The sequence below is a fragment of the Ctenopharyngodon idella genome, chromosome 3 (genome assembly GCF_019924925.1).
Source record: "Ctenopharyngodon idella isolate HZGC_01 chromosome 3, HZGC01, whole genome shotgun sequence".
Taxonomy (NCBI): domain Eukaryota; kingdom Metazoa; phylum Chordata; class Actinopteri; order Cypriniformes; family Xenocyprididae; genus Ctenopharyngodon; species Ctenopharyngodon idella.
In genome coordinates, this window is record NC_067222.1 from 30591362 (window position 1) to 30612103 (window position 20742).

General features: G+C 38.2%; 1 protein-coding gene across 4 annotated transcripts; it reads right to left on the bottom strand.

Moving 5' to 3' along the window:
* Nucleotides 1-184: 184 nt before the first annotated feature.
* On the bottom strand, nt 185-20134 carry sgsm3 (small G protein signaling modulator 3). 4 transcript variants are annotated; one of them, XM_051886639.1, is made up of 22 exons: nt 19948-20134; nt 13044-13116; nt 12857-12945; nt 12634-12697; nt 11691-11902; nt 11260-11367; nt 9953-10120; nt 9656-9851; nt 7748-7893; nt 7355-7585; nt 7054-7236; nt 6344-6499; nt 6203-6257; nt 5529-5578; nt 5293-5445; nt 5058-5128; nt 4918-4966; nt 4742-4827; nt 4515-4637; nt 3022-3082; nt 2837-2908; nt 185-1341 (listed from the first exon to the last, which is right to left on the bottom strand). In XM_051886639.1, exons 2-21 carry the CDS (start codon nt 13048-13050, stop codon nt 2837-2839), a joined length of 2280 nt encoding a protein of 759 aa, XP_051742599.1. In that variant the 5' UTR covers nt 13051-13116; nt 19948-20134; the 3' UTR covers nt 185-1341. The 4 variants fall into 4 exon arrangements, with proteins under 4 accessions (XP_051742599.1, XP_051742601.1, XP_051742597.1 ...); XM_051886641.1 differs by lacking the exon at nt 2837-2908 and having other exon boundaries at nt 9953-10096; XM_051886637.1 differs by lacking the exon at nt 2837-2908.
* Nucleotides 20135-20742: the final 608 nt, after the last annotated feature.

Genomic DNA, 20742 nt, shown 5'->3' on the forward strand with positions numbered 1-20742 from the left:
TACAATTGACGGCAAGCTCGTGTTCAGATCTCTCTCCGCCCAATTAAACAACCATTGGCTTGAACAAAGTCCCTCCCCATTTTTTTTTTCCTTTTCAATAATACGTTTCACTTGGTTGTAAAACAACAAAGAAAGTAAATGATTGAAAACAAGCAGATGCACAAATAAAAGACAAACACAAGAATCCTTACAGATATAGATTTTTATTTACGTACACATCATCAGTGATCGTGGGTATGATCTAAAGCCCTGCGAGTTGGTCATGCTTAACCATTACAGACTAGTTTTTGGTTCAAAACAACCATTTTTACCAATTATAAGAACTACAAAGTGGAGCCCCTTTTCCTTTAACTTACTTTAACTCACGTAACATGTAATTGTGCCACTGCGTAGGCTCTTCAAAGTGGTCCAATCATGACTCGATGTAGACTGTAATGTAGCACTGGACTTTTACATCTCAAAAAGCTAAATACCAGTTTCTCTTCTTTACTGTATACTTTACATGGTTTATAAGAAATACCAAAATATGTAACACAAGGTCGATTCATTGCCACACCAACAATGAATCAGTGATGTCCTTCATGGCCCAATAGAGGTCGATTCAATCAAGTGTCTTAATGCTGCAGTCTGAACTACACATGAGAGATATGACTACAGTAAATGAGTCTCTCCATCACCTGCCGTCATTAGTTTGCTGTAGATGTAATTTGATGTTACAGATGTGGGTCGGTAATCACAGTTATTTTGGAAACCATCTTGATTTGAAAATCCTCTGAAGATCATTTGACATTGTGAAGCATAATTATGAAAATGTGTTTGACTAAATGTGGTTTAATTCCCGATACATACAAACGTGAAGCGCGATCTTTGACACTGATTTAGCTCTTCAAAACAACCCTTCAGAAGCCAACATTCATTCATGAGTCATGACCACTGTAATTGTGCCCCAAATGGTGCAATATTAATTTTGCTTCAGAGGAGAGGAAGTGCTTGCAGGCAGACCCACATTGGCCATTTCTGTAGTTTGATTCTGTGCGAACTCTTGGCAATGGACTCCTCCTTTGTACAGACAGACTCTTAGAAAAGAGTCACAAAAAGTGAAACTATTGTGCCAAGACACACGAACACTCACCATTTCAGCCATGTGACATAAAGCTGTACATGAAATGAACTTTAATTTCACATGTGATCCCTGTTTTTCTGCAGATGGAGAGTGATTTGGCCTATGTGTACAGCTCACAGGATGTGTGTGATGTTTTAGCCGTCGATGTCCCAGCTGAAGAGGTGATGTTTCACCAACATGTCCTGAACTCCCTCCTTCAGAGGCCTCTGCTCCTTCTCCTGGAAAAAGAGTGGGGTAAAGTGAGCCGGCCGTTTGGTAATGTGCCTTTACAATCGCACTGCACTGATTCAACAGCTCTCTGATGGCTGAATTAATTAAAACAAATGGCTGTGCTCAGCATTCCCGCTGATTTTCACGACTCTCTTGCTTTAATTAAACATGGCACTCTATCAGTGCTTGAGAGCTCGAGTCAAGACAAAAAGGTCAGTGGTGACACGAGAACCACGGTGCACTAATTCAGCTAAAGGACAGATCGGAAATTCCTCTACGAGCTAAGATTAGCGCTAATAGTCTCGTGTTTCAAGTGAATGTGGCGTCACTGTGAAATTCCTCTCAATGCAACTTACAGACAACAGCAAAGACCTACATTAGCATCAAACCTACATCCAGAATGAAGAGAGGATTTTCACGAGCATGTATACTTCATAATATATAATATCAATATTGCATCCTGTCAATTCCTACAATGAAGGTGACAGCAACTAGTCAGACACCCAGACAATCCACCCTTAAAGCCTGTTCACACAAAGTAGAATGTCTGCATTAAAAGATTTTGAATACATATATTCATGGATTTTTTTTCATTGTTCTGATGCAAAAATCAATAAATAGATTTGTCCAATGAGTTTGCATTCTGTTATTATAATATGATATACACTACCGTTCAAAATTTTGGGATCAGTAAGATGGATACATTAAATTGATCAAAAAGTGACAGTAAAGACATTTATAATGAATTGAAAAGAATTGGAAAAGCTTTATTAAGCTCTATTTCAAATAAATGCTGTTCTTTTGAACTTTCTATTTGTCAGAACAAAGAAAAAATGTATCACGGTTTTCACAAAAATATTAATCAGCACATTTTCAACTGATAATAATAAATGTTTTTTGAGCAGCAGATCATCATATTAGAATGATTTCTGAAGGATCATGTGACACTGAAGACTGGATTAATGATGCTGAAAATTCAGCTTTACTATCACAGGAATAAATTTTAAAATATATTCAAATAGAAAAGTTATTTTAATTTTTCACAATTTTACTGTATTTTTGATCAAATAAATGCAGTCTGGGTAAGAGATTTCTCTCTCAAAAAACAAAAACCTTAATTTCCCTTTCATTTAGATGATTAAAATGAAGCACAGGAAAAAAATTAATTTAAAAGATTAAATAAATCAGCATTAGATAGATTGAATGAGCAGTTCTGGTGCTAAATATCTGCATATGACTTGGTGTGAGCAGGCCTTTATCTTAACAAGCACACAGGGGTCCTGTCTGAACTGAAACTTAGTGGAGGGTAGTATTTGCTTTAAAGTTTAATTAGCATTCAACACAAAAGCTGCTAAACTGGTTTTTAGAGGTTTAGTTCACATTATGTGGAGCCACTATGTAAACAGCAGTGAACAAGACAGCAGGACAAACCAAGCGCTACAGCTACTACTACCACCACATCTTGCTTTGGCAGCTAGTTATCAAGCTAGTTGCCAGAATTACCTAGAGGTCCCAACTAAAGAGGTGATGTTGGACCAAGACATCCACCACTTCTGATTTGAGAACGGGAGACTTCTGGAATGGCAGACAAACACATTACACTGTGTGTTTTTTGTGTCTGTGTGTGTGTGTGGGAGGACATGTGAGACGCTGATCGAATGTGAGTCAAGGAAGTGTTAATCTCTCACCTCTTTTTTGGTAGGCAGCTCACAGTCTTGGGAGAGACTGAAGGCAAACTTTGAGAGAACTCTGAAAGCAGCACATACAAACTCATGTCAGTAATACACCCAAAATAAACCAAAACAACAGTTATGGCAGTCGTTTCTAACACACAGACAAGCTTTAAAGGGTTAGTTCACCCAAAAATGAAAATTCTGTCATTTATTACTCACCCTCATGTCGTTCCACACCCATAAGACCTTCATTCATCTTCAGAACACAAATTAAGATATTTTTGATAAAAACCGATGGCTCATTGAGGCCTCCATTGTCAGCACGATAATTAACACTTTCAGATGCCCAGAAAGCTACTAAAGACATAAAACAGTTCATGTGACTGCAGTGGTTCAACCTTAATGTTATGAAGCGACGAGAATACTTTTTGTGCGCCAAAAAAACAAAATAACGACTTTATTCAACAATATCTAGTGAAGGGCGATTTCAAAACACTGCTTCATGAAGCTTCGAAGCTTTACGAATCTTTTGTATCAAACTGCCAAAGTCATGTGAACTATTGAAATTTCGAAACACTTATGATGTAACAAAGCCTCGTTTACTGAAATCACGTGATTTTGGTGCTCTGAACCACTGATTCGAAACAAAAGATTCATAAAGCTTCGAAGCTTCATGAAGCAGTGTTTTGAAATCGCCCATCACTAGATATTGTTGAATAAAGTCGTTATTTTGTTTTTTTTTGGCGCACAAAAAGTATTCTCGTCGCTTCATAACATTAAGGTTGAACCACTGTAGTCACATGAACTGTTTTAAATATGTCTTTAGTAGCTTTCTGGGCATTGAAAAAAGAAATGATCGTGCTGGCAATGCAGGCCTCACTGAGCCATCGGATTTCATCAAAAATATCTTAATTTGTGTTCTGAAGATGAACGAAGGTCTTACGGGTGTAGAACGACATGAGGGTGAGTAATTAATGACAGAATTGTAATTTTTGTACATTGTAAAAAACAACAGTTGATAACCAACTCGCATAAATAAACATTATATAAGATTTTTCATTTCAATATTTGAACTTATTTCTGGTGAAACATTTTTAAAAACATCCATTAAAGAGCTCTCTGTGTAAAAATGTTGCCTAGTGACATTAAAAGCAGTACATTTCAACAAAATATATTTTATAGACAGGGGTTTAACAAAAAATACATACTGGTGGTACATCACCTTTCAGTAAAAACAAATTAGTAAGTCTGGAATGAACAATTCAGCATCTTGTGTAAACAGTCTGATCATGTCTACTCTCAAAAATAAAATTTGCAAAAAAGTTTACATTTACTGTATGATTGAATTAACTTCATATAACTTATTCAACACAGCTGTTCCATTCAATTTGCCATTTTTGATATATACACAGGTTTAGCATAGGTTTGAGATCTGATGGAGGAATCTGACAGTCTGTAATTCTCAAAAAGAGAGCCATCTCAGCTCATCAACAGAGGCTCAGTCTTACCTGAGTTCACACTTTATCTGAACCCAGCCAGGACTGCGCAGGAAAGACCAGGGATGGTACCATTTCTCCACGGCACTCATACTGGAACACAACACCTCCAGCCACAGGTGCAGCACCTGCTCACTGACACACACACACATACAGATGAAGAGAGAATATGCTGCAAGCTTGCATAATGGGAAAATAAAACAAAAGTAAAGAGATAGTATAACAGCAGGGTGACTTACTTTAAGCCCACACAGATGAGGGAGCGGAACTTGACGTCCATCTGTACATGAGCAGCGTCGTGGCTCATGTTGACAGACTGCACTGCCTAACATGACAGACAGAGAGCGTTCAATGCACAAGCAAAAAACAGCACTCAACTGCTGATCACTGATAAGATTTCTATTGTAAAACCCACCCTGTACAGTAGCTCTTCAGGTGTGAGCACCTTTCCATCTTCATCTAACCTGAAGAGACAAGAATCCAACCGGCTATCATATCAACAAGGCACTGTTATGAGGATATGTTATGTTTATAACATCTCTCTACATCTCTCACCTGTAGGTCTTGCACAGCACCAGTCTGGAGTAGACAGAGTTGAAATCTCTCTCCACTTCTCTGCTGGCTGCCTGTGATCAACACACACACACATAACCACAACTCTTTCACCCACTTGAACTTCTGGCATGTATGCATCCGTATATTTATTTATATAGGAAACACAACCTGCTACAAAAGCACTTTAAAAAAGGAGTGACAGTAAGACATTTCTCTCACAAAAGTTGTCATGTACCTCCTCAATGAAGAGCCATGGGTGACAGGGTCCCCCAAGTATGGAGGGCTTCTTCAGGCCGTGCTGAAAGATGGCCTTGAGAGCAGGACACAACGTGCCTCTGACCAAGTCATTGACTGCCTCAGTTACGGTGTCATCTCCAGCCAGAGAGTACTGAACAACAACACAGATGTGCATGAGAAAATAAACCGCTTAACCTATTATCACAAGCAAAGACATTCTCTATTAATAATCACCTCTTTACTTCGTTCATCCAAGACTTCCACAAATTTTGCAGGAAACCAGCCTAAAAAGACAAGGTTATGGGAAATACAGATTGACTTCTAAGTGTAGTAGGGACCATTTCAGAAAATCAGATTTAACGTTTATAGAGTGGTGTAGGTATGACGTCACTTTGTAGGCCAATCGGCAGTTAGCATCACCCTAGTTCCCTCGACAAAAACCCAATAGGATTTTTCCATAGGCTTCTGGATTATCGTGAAAAACAAGCTCTGTGATCAACAACAGTTTATGATACTTACACGTTTTGTCCATCAAGAATAATTATTAAAAAGCGGACTGAGCTTACCTGTTCGGCGTGATGACGTTTAATCTCCCTGACTGCCTCTGTAGTCCCATTTAGCCACTTGTTAGCAACCGCCTTTTTCAAGACACATAACAGCTTTTAAAAAAAATCGCGTGTGGGGTAATACTGATGGATTTTATTTCGTAGAATAAAACGTGAAAGTGTCATGAGCTTAAGTTCACCACAGACCTTATTTCAGCCATTTAACCAAAATCCCATTCAAAAAACCCATTGACTTTGGCACAATGGAACCTGAAGTGCTAAAATGCTAACTCGTTTCCGCGTTTTGGCCTACAAAGTGATGTCATACCTGCACCACTCTACTGTAAACTCATCTCATCTCACCTCTCAGGCCGTTCAGCTCTCCCACCCAGCAGTGCTCATCTTTCTGTGAGATGATCTAAGAATAAACAGAAACACACAGTTAAGAATCAAGGGTAAGGCATCAGTTAACATGTTTAAAAGACAGAGACAGCAGATGCGCACTGTGATGATGTCATTCTTCCGGAAGCCCAGTTCATCATCATCGTGCCGTTCAAAGTCCAGTAAGGCTTTGGCTCGTCTCCGACGATTCCTGGACACGACCAGGAAGTTCTCGTGATCCCTTTGATGACTCTCCATAGAATAATCTGGAGTCAAATCCTAGAGAGAGGGACACACACAAGAAATGTACAAAAAATGTTTTTGGGCTATAATAAAAATTAAGGTCAACAGTTGCTAATAATAATAATAAATATAATTATTACTATTATTACAATAATTACAATACTGTAAATATTATTATTACAATTTTTATCATTAGTATAATTATTAATAAACAATGATATAATAATGATAAAAAATTATTGATGGCTACAAGTAAGATGGACAGAAGTTTTCTTCCAGTTTAATTTTCAGAGGAATTCAGTATTATCAAATGAAATATCTGGCTTGATATCTGACTACTTAATGATTATAATTGATTAATAACTCAAGACTCTCCATGACTCACAGTGGTCTGTTTACAGGGAATGCAAGTGTGCTGCTAATTTCTTGTTGCATAAGCCTAATTTATACAATTCAACAAAACAACTCAGTGAGTCATCCGGTCAGCTCAGTGCAACCATACATGAGTCACAGTGTTGCGGTTTCAGTGCAAATGTTCTGTTTCTAATTGAATTCTTCCTGGCAGATTCATTTGATTGAGTGGCTCTTACAGTGCTGCAGTTGCGAGGGTCCAGGCAGTGAAAGTGCTCTGCGGTGCGACTGATGGCTTCTCTAAGCGCTGCCACCAGCTCTGTCTGTTTAATGTTTTTGGCCTTCATCGCCTCCACCTCGTCCTCGCCCCAGAGCAGCGAGCTCAGGGTGGATTTCCTGTGCAGGCTCTGTCTGCGGACCACCTGCACAATGACACACAACTATAAGTGAGCCTTCGATCAGATTTTGTATCTTGTCATTGGGGTGTGTCAAACTGTGTGCATCACAGAGGATGGTTAAAGATGCTTTTCATGATCTCACTTTGTTGAGGTTGGTGTGGAGAGAGTGGGAGTTGGAGTTGAGCTGGGCCTGCTCTGCCAGGATGTAGGCCAAATGCTTGTGTCTGTGTGCATCTAGGTTATCCTGAGACAGAGATCCTGCCAGACGCACAGCCTCTCCCAGCACTGCGGCCCCATCCTCTAGTTGACTGGGCAGATCTGACAGAGTGTTGAAGATGGATGCCGAGTTCTCAGACGATACCAGCTCTTCCTCCTTAGGAACACAGGAAGAAACGATTATTACTGACTGTGTGTCAAATCAAACACTCATCATTGCCTTATTTAACATATGAAGGCATAGTTAATAGAATCTATTTTTTTTTTATTACAAAGTCATACAAAAAAACAAAGCAAAACAACCAAAGACATGAGCTACCTTGATCTTCAGCATGCCCAGTGTAACCTGGAAGAGCACCACTGAACCCTCGTAGAAGAGCAGGTCCCAGATTCGCAGCAGGATGCGTATGTCCACCACACTGGCAAAGGCAGTGAGGAACCAGTGCAGCGTGATTAAAGACAGTTCTGAGAGGGAAAACATGAACATTAGGTAGGGCTGCACGATTTATCGAAATATCACAAATGTACACATCACGATATGTATATTGCAATGGCTTGCGATATTTGACTGATTTTAATAGGCTACAACAAAAAGTCAAAATTTTAGGTCGATGCATACAGCAGAGAATAGACTGGGCACACGACTGTTACTTACGTGTGACCTGCTTGACATTAAAAGAGCTATTAAGCGCAGTAAGCTGCAGAAAACAACTCATTGCGGTACCCGCGCTGTCCGACACACACCCAAAGTGCTTGTGCGATCCTGAATTTAGTTCCCTTTTGCGGCTTACTGCACTTGAACAGTCAAATACACACACAGTTATGTCTAAATCCCTGTCTTGCTGAGTATTTGTGTCATTACCTACTCACCCTCATGTCGTTCCAAACCCGTAAAACTTAAATTCATCTTTGGAATGCAAATGAAGATCTTTTTGATGAAATTTGAGCGATTTCTGTCCCTCCATAGACAGCTACGCAATGACATTTTCACACTACAAAAAGTAACATGCATGACTCATGAGCTACTAGCTAATGTAATAAGTTAGCTTAAGTTTAGCTAAGGCAATATCATGGCCATACATACAGGCTAATGTACTGTACTTAATGGAAACACTACAGGTGAACACAGTAAAATTTGTGTCTAACAACGTCATCACATTCGCCACATTGATATGCAAATGAATTAACCAATTAAAATGTGCTAATCTGCATACACTTGACACTGCAGGTGAATAGGATTTCTCATTTTTGCAGTGTTTTTTTCCTGTAAAATTAACAAAATAGCAGCAACAGCTTTTTCCAGTTTAGTGTGAAGATTTGTGTTTAATTTTGAAGTGTTATGTATTCCATTACCACCAAAAGAATTAAAACGATTTATTGCCTTGCTCAAAATAAACAAATCATTAGTGAAACTATGTCCCTCTCCTTGGTGCAGTCATTTATTCTCAATATATACTTGAGACTAGTAGCATAGAAAACATGCACATTGTAGCAAAGTTTCCTTTGACGTTGCCTTCTCTTGTGATAAACCTAGTGAATACTAAAGAAGACCATGGTCTCTGCGTAAACTGATTATTTTGTAGAAAGTTGTTGAGTATGAAACAATTGCGTGAGTGTGAGGGAATTAAAATAAATCGGTAAGGAAGAGTTGTGTTAATATATTTAACGTTTTGTTTACATTTTTTTTTAAAATAAATAATTATAAGAAGTGCCCTTTTTTCCACTTGAGCCCATGCCCCCCAAAACGTCTGTGCACGTCCCTGGTCAGAGGAATATAATTGGAAAGAAGGGTTACGATCAGGCAAGAACTAGGACACGCATTAATATTGGAAAAGCTTTCTAGTGCTGGAGAGAAGTTAGAGAGCGGGACGGCCTAAAAAACAGACACCCGAGGTTGCTTTGTTTCTGCTTGATACGCGAGTAACATTGAATTTTGAATTGGTTGTTGTTGAATCACAGCTGTCTGATGCAGCTGCTGTTCGTGGTTGCCTGTGTTGCATTGTGTGTTCGTTATTTTTGGGGCGGAGCAATGAGTGTTTGTTTTGGTGTCGATTTCAAATATCAACAGTGTTTCTCAGAAATCGCTTACTGTACCTTTACAATGTTAATTAAGACTTTTGTTATACCACTTAAGATATTTAAGTCTTGTTATTATGACCTTAAATTTGAGCAAACTGAATTTAAGACTTTTAAGGACCCTCTAAATGTGAGGCTGTGTGCGTCTCACCAATGTCATGCTCCTGTAGCAGCTGGTCCAGACGAGGCAGATACTGCACTATGAGCTGTCTGAGCACACGCTGGTCAGTTTGAACTCCCAACAAAGTGGAGGAGAAGTATGAGGGAGGCAGCATGTCCTCTATCAGAGCACACATCATCCACAGAGCATCTTCCTCCTCCAGAAACAACAGCAGGCAGGACACCACCTGCATCAAAGACAAACACACATGCCACAGAGTCTGACACCTGGTGACTCAAAAGTTAGACAACAGAGAGACAAAGAGTCTGTGTTAAGGTTGCTCCTCACCATGCCAGTGCCCTGACAGTAGCCGATGTCGGGATACAGCCACGCAAGCCCTTTCAGGACCCGCCTGAGCTTGGGCACCCCCACACTCGACAAAGTGCTGAAGCATGCATTAGTAGGCATGGTCCGCAAAAGATCCTTTTCTATCTGCAGCACAGACAGAGAGAGAACCTTAATAAAGGAAATATTGCAAGACGGTAATAAATTAATCAAACACATCACAAGTAAAATTCATATTGATGTTAGCTGAGACAAAACCCAAATGAAGATAATTCAAAACCATTATTGTGGCAGACAGATCAAATTAAAAGTAGTTATACTTTTAATGGGGACCTATAATGCCTCTTTTACAAGTCTCTCGTGTCTCCAGGATGTGTCTGTAAAGTTTCAGCTCAAAATACCCCACAGATCATTTATTATTATAGCTTGTCAAATTTGCCCCTACTTGGGTGTGAGCAAAAACATGCTGTTTTTGTGTCCCTTTAAATGCGAATGGGCTGCTGCTCCTGGCCTGCTTTCCAAAAGAGGGCGGAGCTTTAACAGCTCGTGCTTCAGTTGTTCAACAACAACAAAGCTGGACAATCTCACGCAGCCAAAATGACGATGGTCAGTAACGGTGTTCAGCCTTACATTGTTCAAACCAGAGTCGGACACTGATGGAGAGACAATTTATAGATGTTTCTGAATGGTTAGTGGATAAATTTATGTAGTTGCTGTGGAGTTGATTCAACTCATCGACTAGCATGTGCCGTCATGTTAATCTTTTGTGCAAATCCAGCGTTTAATTGACCCTCGTTTGTGAAGCAGTCTGGCGAAAAATGACGGTATGGCAACTATACTCTACTACTACAACTCTTCCTCTTCTCTAAAGCAGCCCAACATGGCCTCACCCCTTTGTTGCGTGTTCTCGGGGGCAGGGTTTATGTAAAAAAAAAACAGGAAGAAGCTTGTTTTAAACAGATTTCTGTAAAAGAAAATATCTCCCTTTGCATTGAACTTTGGGCCTCGTAACTTTGCAGATGTTGTTTATGCTCAAACAGCAACATTACACACTAACTAAAGTTTTAAAAAAACAAACTTTAAACATATCCCAAGACTTTTATTTTGAGATATTCAGATATTATCTTTTACGCATATTTTTTACGCATTATTAACAGTTGTGCTGCTTAATATTTTGTTGAAATCGTTATACATCTTTTTGGGGGATTCTCTGATAAATAGGAAGTTCAAAAGAACAACATTTATTTGAAATAGAAATTTCTACTTCAAATAAATCTCTACAATAGATCTGTGGCAGAGATGACATGTACCTGCTTGGCTGATGTAGTGTCATCATTAGAGCTGTTTTTGACGATTTCCCTGTAGGAAATTTCTGATGTTCTCTTTTTCTGCAGGGCCCCCGACAAACGCATCCACAACTGAGGAAATGCATAAAAGAAACAATGGAGTACGAGACAGATAAATACACAAAGATGCAGCTGGAAGATCATAGATTCGAGACGCACCGCTGTTCTCATGGGATTCTCTAAAAATAGCAATACAGCATAAACAAGATATTACCAAGACATCATGTCCTATTTCAGTGACATTAAGAATCCCTCAAGCATGAACATGGTTGCCATGGGAACATTACATCAGCAGATAAGCCGCCTGATGGTGTGTAACAACACAAAGACAGCTTTTAATATGTTGTGAGGTCCAAACACACACAGAGGTCGATGAATAGGCTCTCAGTGCTGACCTGTGGTCTCATGCTGTGCGGTATGCCCCCCAGCACGAGGGAACGAAGGCGGTCTGAGCGGGCCAGCGTGGGGGAGATCTTGTCCCACGTCAGGTCTCCTACAGTGTTATTGTGGGTGAACTCCAGATGGGCTTGCCAGCGAAGTCTTTGCTGAGGATCTTCTCTCTCAGGGGCTCCCTCACCACGCAGCCATTTTCTTGTCTCAACCCCGTCTGAAATACACAAAAAAAAAAAAAAAACTCAAAGAAGAGAAAAGACAGTACTAGATGAGACATTAAGCTTCTCCATTTTAAACCTTTTCCAAAAGTCAACTGTCCCAAAAAACACTTCTACAACAAAGCTTTAACATGTTAAATTATTGGCAATAATTATACATAGTGTTATTTAACACATATTATATACTTTACCGTTCAAAAGTTTGGGATTGGTAAGAATTTTAAATGTTTTTGAAAGAAGTCTCTTATGCTCACAAAGGTGCTTATTTGATAAAAATACAGTAAAAATTAATATTGTGAAATATTACTACTATTTGGTTGAAAACAGTGGTGCTGCTGCTTAGTATTTTTGAGAAAATTATGCTAAATATTTTATTAGAATCTCTGATGAAAATAAAGTTCAAAAGAACAGCATTTATTTGGAATATAAATCTTTTGAAACATTATAAAAGTCACTTTTGATCAACAATGCATCATTGCTGAGTACAAGTAATAATTTTTTTTTTTTTTTTAAAACAACACTTACTGACCCCAAACTTTTGATTGGTAATATATACAGTATTATTAAAAACCTCTGGGGTGGTGCAGAATAATGGATTATGCAAACTTAGTGCATAAACATAATGCAATGTAAAGACAGATTTAGCTGTTATTTTCTGTGGTTGTCTTTTAGTGTTAAGGTTGAGCCCTGTTTAACTTTTTATTAGTGCAGATGTTCCCACACCAACCTTCACTGTCAGTCCGGAACCCAAATTCATCGTACTGCAGCTCTGCTTCCATACTGGGGTCTTTCTGCAATAATCAGAACAATGTCTGTGAGAAATGAACCATCTCCCATGACAATGAAGATGTTACAATAACAAAATACCATTTATCTGGCACTTAGAGTATCAATGCAATATTATAAAACATTCCTCTAAGAACAAAAAGAAAGAAATGTGAGTAAACTACCTGAAAGTACTTTGCCAGGATGTCCTGGGGCCACATGCTGGGTGTGAGGGCCGAAAAAGGCCCCCCTGGGGCTGGAGTGTAACTACCTGCTAAACAGAAAACTCTATGAGGGGATTTACTGTGTTTAATAATACACAAAAACAACCACGCTCCCATTTTATTTTGTATATTCATGCAGTAAGCTTACTTGACATGGTATTTGTTTTAGTGACTGAAGAGAAGAGTCCGACTAGAGCAGGTCAGGTCGAGGTTCACAGGTCCTAGATAAGGGACCAACACATACCAAATGTGTAAAAACATTCCCATTAAACATAGTAAAGCCATTAACACACACAGAGAGCAACATTACTCAAGTGATCAATGCAATTCACAGCCTCTGGAAATAATTACCTTAAAACATGCACTTAAAGGAGCCAACAAAGCAGAATATCATATAACGTCACTTTAATGCAGTTCAATAAGGAAAAAAGTACACTATGAGGAAATGAAATGTCTGAAAGCTTTTTTAAAGCTAAACTTGAGCTGCAGGCATCTTAATACTGTCCTATTTCATGCTCCATTTCTCCAAATCAACGCAGACACACAGGACGGCGAGCTAAATCTTCAGCAGCACAGCATGTCCACATGAAGAAATCATCCCAATGAGAAGCCCATAGACAACACACTACCTTACATGACTTCTCTCTCTCTCCATAACACTGACATCAGCTGGCTTTACAGCCTAGCATAAGGCAGGCATTGTTTCTCCACTAAACTCATAACAAACTCATTAGGGAATGTGAGAGAGGGGGGATATGGGATTATAGGCCCACCCAAATCAAAAGAAACGATGGCAAAACTTAATGCCAGAATTCTCACCTATAAGCTCTCTAAGCGTCTGTATAGCCTATGGTGTGAATTATGCAACTTTTTTTTTTTAAATAGCCTGTATGGACAGATTGTTCACATGATGTAGGCAAATGTTTTGTATTGTTTACATGACAGATGCACGTTCTTATCTTTTTTCTGTTAATTATTACCATGTTGGGCTTTCTTAAATGCATCTCAACTCAGAATGCCTAATGTTGGTTTGATTGCTTGTTACATAAATGATTTTTTGTCGATCTGATGTAGTAGATTTAGTGCTGCTGGTGGATAACGGGTCAGGTGTTCTGTTAAGTACTGCGGATGTGGGTTTACCAAACAGGACCCGTGCAGGACTCTGCTCTGAGCCAGTGTTTTAAGAAATGTGATGGTTTATGGCTGCTGAACCAGCCAGAGGCTTTTCAGCTGGTATGCTGATGCACCATTCAATTTCCTTGTTTGTTTAAAATAAATCACTTCCTTGTTGAATGAAAGCCAAATTGTCTTTGGGAATAGAGTCAAGGAGTGCTCTATAAATGCACTAGAGCTTATCTTCCTGCTCTGCATATGTGTGTGTGTGTGTTCAGCGTGACGTAAGAAAGAGAGCAATGGAAAAACTTAGATGTTATCTGGATATGCATAATGCAAGTACAAGACCTCCTGGAAGCTCCATTTCACTGATGGTTATAATACAGAAAGAGATATTGAGAGAGAGAGAGAGAGAGAGCCAGGTATTATTGGCATAAAGGACAATAACTGAGCCTTATAGCTGCACCAACATCCTGTGGTGCTGTTTTGATTTATGTGGCCCTGGATGCATGTTGCAAAATATAGCCCTGAAAAGGGCTCAACTATGAGGATGGCTTTCTGCTGAAAATGTAGTGATCTAGTGATCATCTTGACCCATTTTGTTTATTTTTATTACTTATTTATTTATATATTTTTTTGCCTTGCAAACCTGAAAATTTGGTTTTCTGTGTGTGGTTCTCAACCGTTTTGACCCCAAGGCCCCCTACTGCCCACAACATTCAAATGTTTCCATGTTTTCAGTTGTTCATGATGTACTGGATAAGGATTAAGGATAAGGATTTTTAAAAATATTTTTGACTCACAATTTCTACCCGTATTTTAGAGCTTTGAATAACTTGGAAGTTTGCTGAAGTCCCCTGGTTGAGAACCATTGTTCTACATTAGCCCCTTTCACACAATAATCCTGGTAAATTACCGTAAAATTACCAGAATGACTTTACCGGTAAATACACAAATATGCTGTTCACACAAGCAACAGCGTTCTGGCTTTTTACCATTAAGAGACCATACACACATCAGCAGCAAAATACGGGTAAATTCTGTGATGTCAGTCATTGGAAATGATCTTTAAACGCTGCGCCATTGTCTTCATTCGCATTTCACTATCTGCTCAATTTAACAAAAATTTTTTGACGTCTGAGTGACATGCGTAACGGATGATCAAACAGAATGCATTTTTACTCTTAAAAACATGAGATGCGCATAATAGTATCCAACTGCAGAGCCGCAGCACTTATGAATGGAAAAGAAGGCAGGGTCTCGAGCGAGACATGTTGAAAAAGCTGCAAGATATGGTGCAATTGTTATAGATGATCATCTAGCATATTTAAATAGAAAAAAATGATTAAAAAGCTTACTGTAAACAGCGCAGAGTAATCACATCATCTCCATAAGAACTTTGATTGGCCCAATTTACTGGTAATGTTACAACTTCCATTACTGGTAAATTGCCAGAACCAATTTACTGGTATTTTTGAAAAGGTCCTGTTCACACATGATCTCTTACCGGTAATTTACCAGTAAAGACTGAATGTGGGCTATTGTCACAAAGATAACAATCTAAATGGCTAACATTTATGAGGTTTTGTGAACTCAGTAACAGTTTTTGTGAAGCAAACTGCAAAAAAAAAAAAAAAAAAAAAAAAAAAAAAAGCCTTGTGACAGTTTTGAAATCTTCAGTATGTCTACAAATCATCAGTTTTGTAGAAACTTTTGATGATCTGTGACTTTTCTTTTTGAAAAAAAATAAAATGAGTGAAGAATTTTGTAAAGAAAACAACATTCAATGGAGAACATTTATGTGCTGCTATAAAATAATGGGCAAGAAAAAATTATTTAAAATTATTATTATTAAAAAACTAATTTAATATTTATTTATTTATATATATGGGCCAATGATGTGACGAATCATTTTTTTGTACAAAAGCCTTAATAATTATAAAAAAACAAAGATATGACATTCAAAGTATGTATGGCAGTACAACTAGATCTCTTTTATTGAATCCAAAAGGTTTTAATTATATTTTGCTACATATAAAGGTATTTTAAAGATTTTGAAGTGTCAAAAGGTCATTCGGTGCCAAAGGCCAATTCAGCCATTTCATTAGTGATTAAAATATCTTAAAATGTAATAAATGTATATATTTTTTTATTCTGGCATGATTTTATAACATCATATATCAACCTAGTGCAAAACAGTATTAAAATTATGAGTAGAAGTCATTGCTTTGTTATGAGAAAGAATGTCCGGAAAAATGAATTTCATTGATGTCATTCAGAGTAACCAATATAAAGGGACCATTTTGGATCAAGTCATGCGGTCAATATCATGTGACAGGATGTGACATCATTCAGACACCTGCAAAGGACCACATGGTCATGAAGCAAAGTTACTAACTTTCTTTTAACTATTTGAAAAGTTCAAGTTTTCAGTTGCTCATACGCATGTCCCGAAACATCAGGTCATTCGGTACAACCGCTATAAATGTTGTAATATTTTGAAAACTTGTACTAAATATAAAATGTTTGACTGTCCTTTTGCTAGATAGCTAGATATCAGCCTGTTAGCAGTGTTTGAAAATATTATCATTTGGTATAACCAAAAGTGTCATTCGGTAAAACCAAAAATTTTGGTTAAACCAAATTATTTTTTTGGTGACAAATTTTGTCCATCTTGTAAAAAATGACAAAAGCAATGTTAATGGATTATAAAACCCACAAAATCTCATTGTTAACACTTAATAAAATTTCAAAACATTATTGAGCCCTGTTGTAGAAATGAGTGTTACTGCATTTCAGAGTTAAAATATACTTTTTATCCATTTACAAAGCCAAATGAATACAGATTCATGTAGACCAGTGTGTCTGAGCCTCAGAGGACAGTCAAGACATCACTGCTGGCTCTCTGTAGGAGTCTCCATCATAAACAAACAATGACAATCCTCATCACATTGTGAACACCATCGATAGTATCATCCCTATGGCAACAGACCCACAGCAACCAAAAAGACACAGGCGAGCAGCTGAAGGCACCAGATTAGCGTCCAGTGTGTGAGAGGAGTCAGTGCTCCCAGAAGACACTCTAAGACACACTGAAACCTTACAGTTTCCAATAACAGCAGGTTACAAATCCCAGTACTCTCAGGAAAACAGAGTCCGGGCTGTTAGCTGCTAATGAAAGTAGATTGGATCATGTCAAGGTAGGTAGATAGACCAATGCAACGTTGCCATGACGACACGAGGGTAACAGTGATTTGGGGGTGAATTATTCCCTTTAAAATGACCAAACTGCTGGTGTGGCTGAGGAATAGCAGGTGTAAAATAAACGTTAACTGAAATCAAACAAAATATATTAATAAAAACTACTATCTCAATGACAAAATAATACTGGTGTGTGTGAGACAGTGATGGAGCGAGACGCCTGCCAACCGAAGGCCATTCATGCCATGAGGCACGTGGCAGCTCTCTGACGTCAGCAAGAAGGGGAGAACAGAGGGAGGGACGGGGGCAGTGTGTTACATGACTCACGGTGTGTTGTGACTAGAAGAAGCTGGAGGAAGGAAAGATGGAGGTGGGGCTGATGAGAGACAGGGGATCTTTCTCACTGAGATGACTCTGCTCATATTGAGGTACTTTTTCCCCATTATAGCTGGACACATAATGCACTCAGAGGCCATCAGAAGTGTCATAAGCTGGTGATCTCTGCAGGATATCCTAACCTGCACTGTGCTTAAGGAGGGCGTGAACCACAGTAGACAAACAAAGCCAAACCTTACAGCCACACTATACGTATGTCGAGGGAGTGCCGGTTTTAAAGACGAATTCAAAACTTCAGGCAGACGAAGGAATCTTTGTTAACACTCGCCGAAGTTGTTCAAAACAATATGACTACATAACAAGCACATTCAATCTTTCAAACCTTGCAAACTGCCAAACTGCAAGGGTGCCCGCCCACTTTTTCAGCACCCCTGGTTTCAGAAATACAGATTTTTAAAAAAGTCTTTAAGAATTATAAGCCATGAACCAAACCAACCAGCCACGATTTGAATCACAAACTTTGATTTAAAGCAAAAAAGCATTTGAAAATCAGACAAAAACACAAAGTTAATGAAGGAGAGAACTACAATTCGGAAGCATTTTATATATATATATATATATATATATATATATATATATTTTTTTTTTTTTTTTTAATTTATTGTAAAATATGCATACAAACACAAATATTTACTGTTGAGTAGGTACTGCATTTGAATTTAAATTTACTTCACGACCGCTGAAAAAGTACGTTCTATATAGTACGAATGCGTGTAGTATGAATGAATTCGGACGTACTACATCCACTATGTTGTTACTGTCACGTGACCTACCAGTGTCAGTTATGTCCCTTTAACTCCTTTCACAAATCCTCCCCCGTGCCCTCATGGGATAGTAAAGTGTCCATCGTATGCGTACTTCAGAATCTTACTGGAAGTAGTAAGTCATACTAGTATGTACTTTTCAGGTACATACTACTCTGTTCGCATACTGTTTTTCACATACTATATAGTAGAGAAGTATCTGATTTTGGACACAGCGTGACTGTTACGTCATTCGCAGTGGGAGTGGGTGGAGCTAAAAAGTTTTGACAATTCTGATTGGTGGAGATTTCCTAACAGAATCATGGATAACATAGATTTCAACCACGAATTCCACTGTTAAACATGATCATTTAATGAAATGAGTTTGAAGAAACCTGGATGATGGCTGTGACAAAATCGTTTTCCATAGATAAACAACCTTGTAGCTCACACTATAGGTTTGTTTTAAAGGTTTATTATAAAAAAAATCCAAGTTATTATTATTAAAAAAATCCATTCCACTATGGAGAAAATTGGGAGGAGGAAAAAGTCACTTAAAATCAATGGAGCAAAACAAACCCATTCAATTCTGTTAAACTTCAAGCAAATAAATACTTACAGCTAACTGTATTATATAAGATTTAGAGGTCATGATTAATTATTATTCTAATTTAATAAAAAAAAAAAAATGTCATCCAAAAATAAAAGTGAAAAAAAACGAGTCATCATTCTCTCACCTGTATGATTTTCTTTTGTTTGGCACAAAAAGAGATGTGGGCCGAATGAGAGCCTCAGTCACCTTTCACTTCATGGAAAAAAGATGCAATGAAAGTGAATGGTGACTAAAGCTGTCAGTCCATAATATTCTGTCTAGCAACATAGTTTGTGTCCTAGAGAAGAAATGATATGACCAGCATGACCACATTCTTCATTTACATTCTATGGAGACCTTTAAAAAGACAAAAAAAAATCAATGGTATAATGACGAGTCGTTTACCATATGGCACCTGAAATGAGTTCACGAACTAGCGCATGGGTGTAGTTCACAATGAATCAGAATAACGGACCTGTAATAAGGGTTCAGGGTTACCGAACCTAATAAGACAGGAGACACATCCCCACTGCGATATTAGCAGAAAATCATCTGTAATCGTACAAGAGTAGCGCACTGTCAAAAAATACTGCTGCTGTCAGTCAAGCAAACTTCGATGCGCGAGTTGAACACCGTAGAAGAAGAAGAAACCCTAATGTTTGTTCCTTAATATAATGTTATGTCGTGCGAAAACAGTGTTATTAACTTACATCTAACTTACAGGGCAAATTATAGCAACCAAGCTCTCCAAATAGGAACATATTGCTCTCAATAATATACAATACTCTAAATACGTGCAAACTACAGCTGAGAGGACATTAAAATCTGTTTGCCGCTTTCATGGTCGATACCGTGACTGACTAAATACATGTAAAAACACGTAAACAGTACACTAATAATATATTTAGCTCCGAGACACTAACCGGTCAAGCATCAGTAATCAATGCACTTGCCGCTACGATTAGCCACCGAGCTAGCGAAACAACAAATGTTATCTGCCTTCTTACCTTACGTCATGCTGAATCTTCTTTCTGAAGAGATGTACTTCGTGGTACAATTACGCATATATTTTACGGATGCGGTGTAAGTATGGGATGTGTACTTCTAACTCGGGTTTTGTGATGGTGGACGGATGCACACTGCACAGACCGACTGTTTTGCGTCATACACCTGTTCGTGTTTCGCACTGAAGGATTGTATCCTTCCGCCAAAAGAGATTTCCTAAATAAATAGTTCCCATCCTACTAACAGATTTTGTCTGCTTGAAAAAAAAGAAAAAAAGAAAAAATATATAATGGAGGAGAGTAAACCGTATTTTTACAATCTCTGCAAATATATCTGGAAACTTCACACTCATATGAGCTTTCATAGCATTTCAAACCATAGCGTGTTATGTACTGAATAAGTGTCGTTTTTGCAACGAACTGCTCACGTTAGCCGCGCTGTGTAGCCCATTATAGTAAAATAAATTCTGTAACACTGATCTCAATGTTCAGAAATCATGTAGCAGAGCAGGAACTAGAGCAAACTGTGCCAACACAACATCATATCCATCCGCCGTCTTGATTAAACTTCATGACGTATACTTACCGTTGTTTAATCCGTTCATTCATTTGCACGGTCTCTATTTACCACAGATGTTTTTAAAAGTTTTAAAGCGTATTATTTGTTGCCCATGTAGGAATTTTAGCATTTCTATCTGATCTCAGGTCAGAGTTGTAGCCCACTGATTTGAGTCTTCGCGTTATTTTCGCAGTATTTTATATACAAAACATGGTTTAAAAAAAACGACAGAGAAAAGT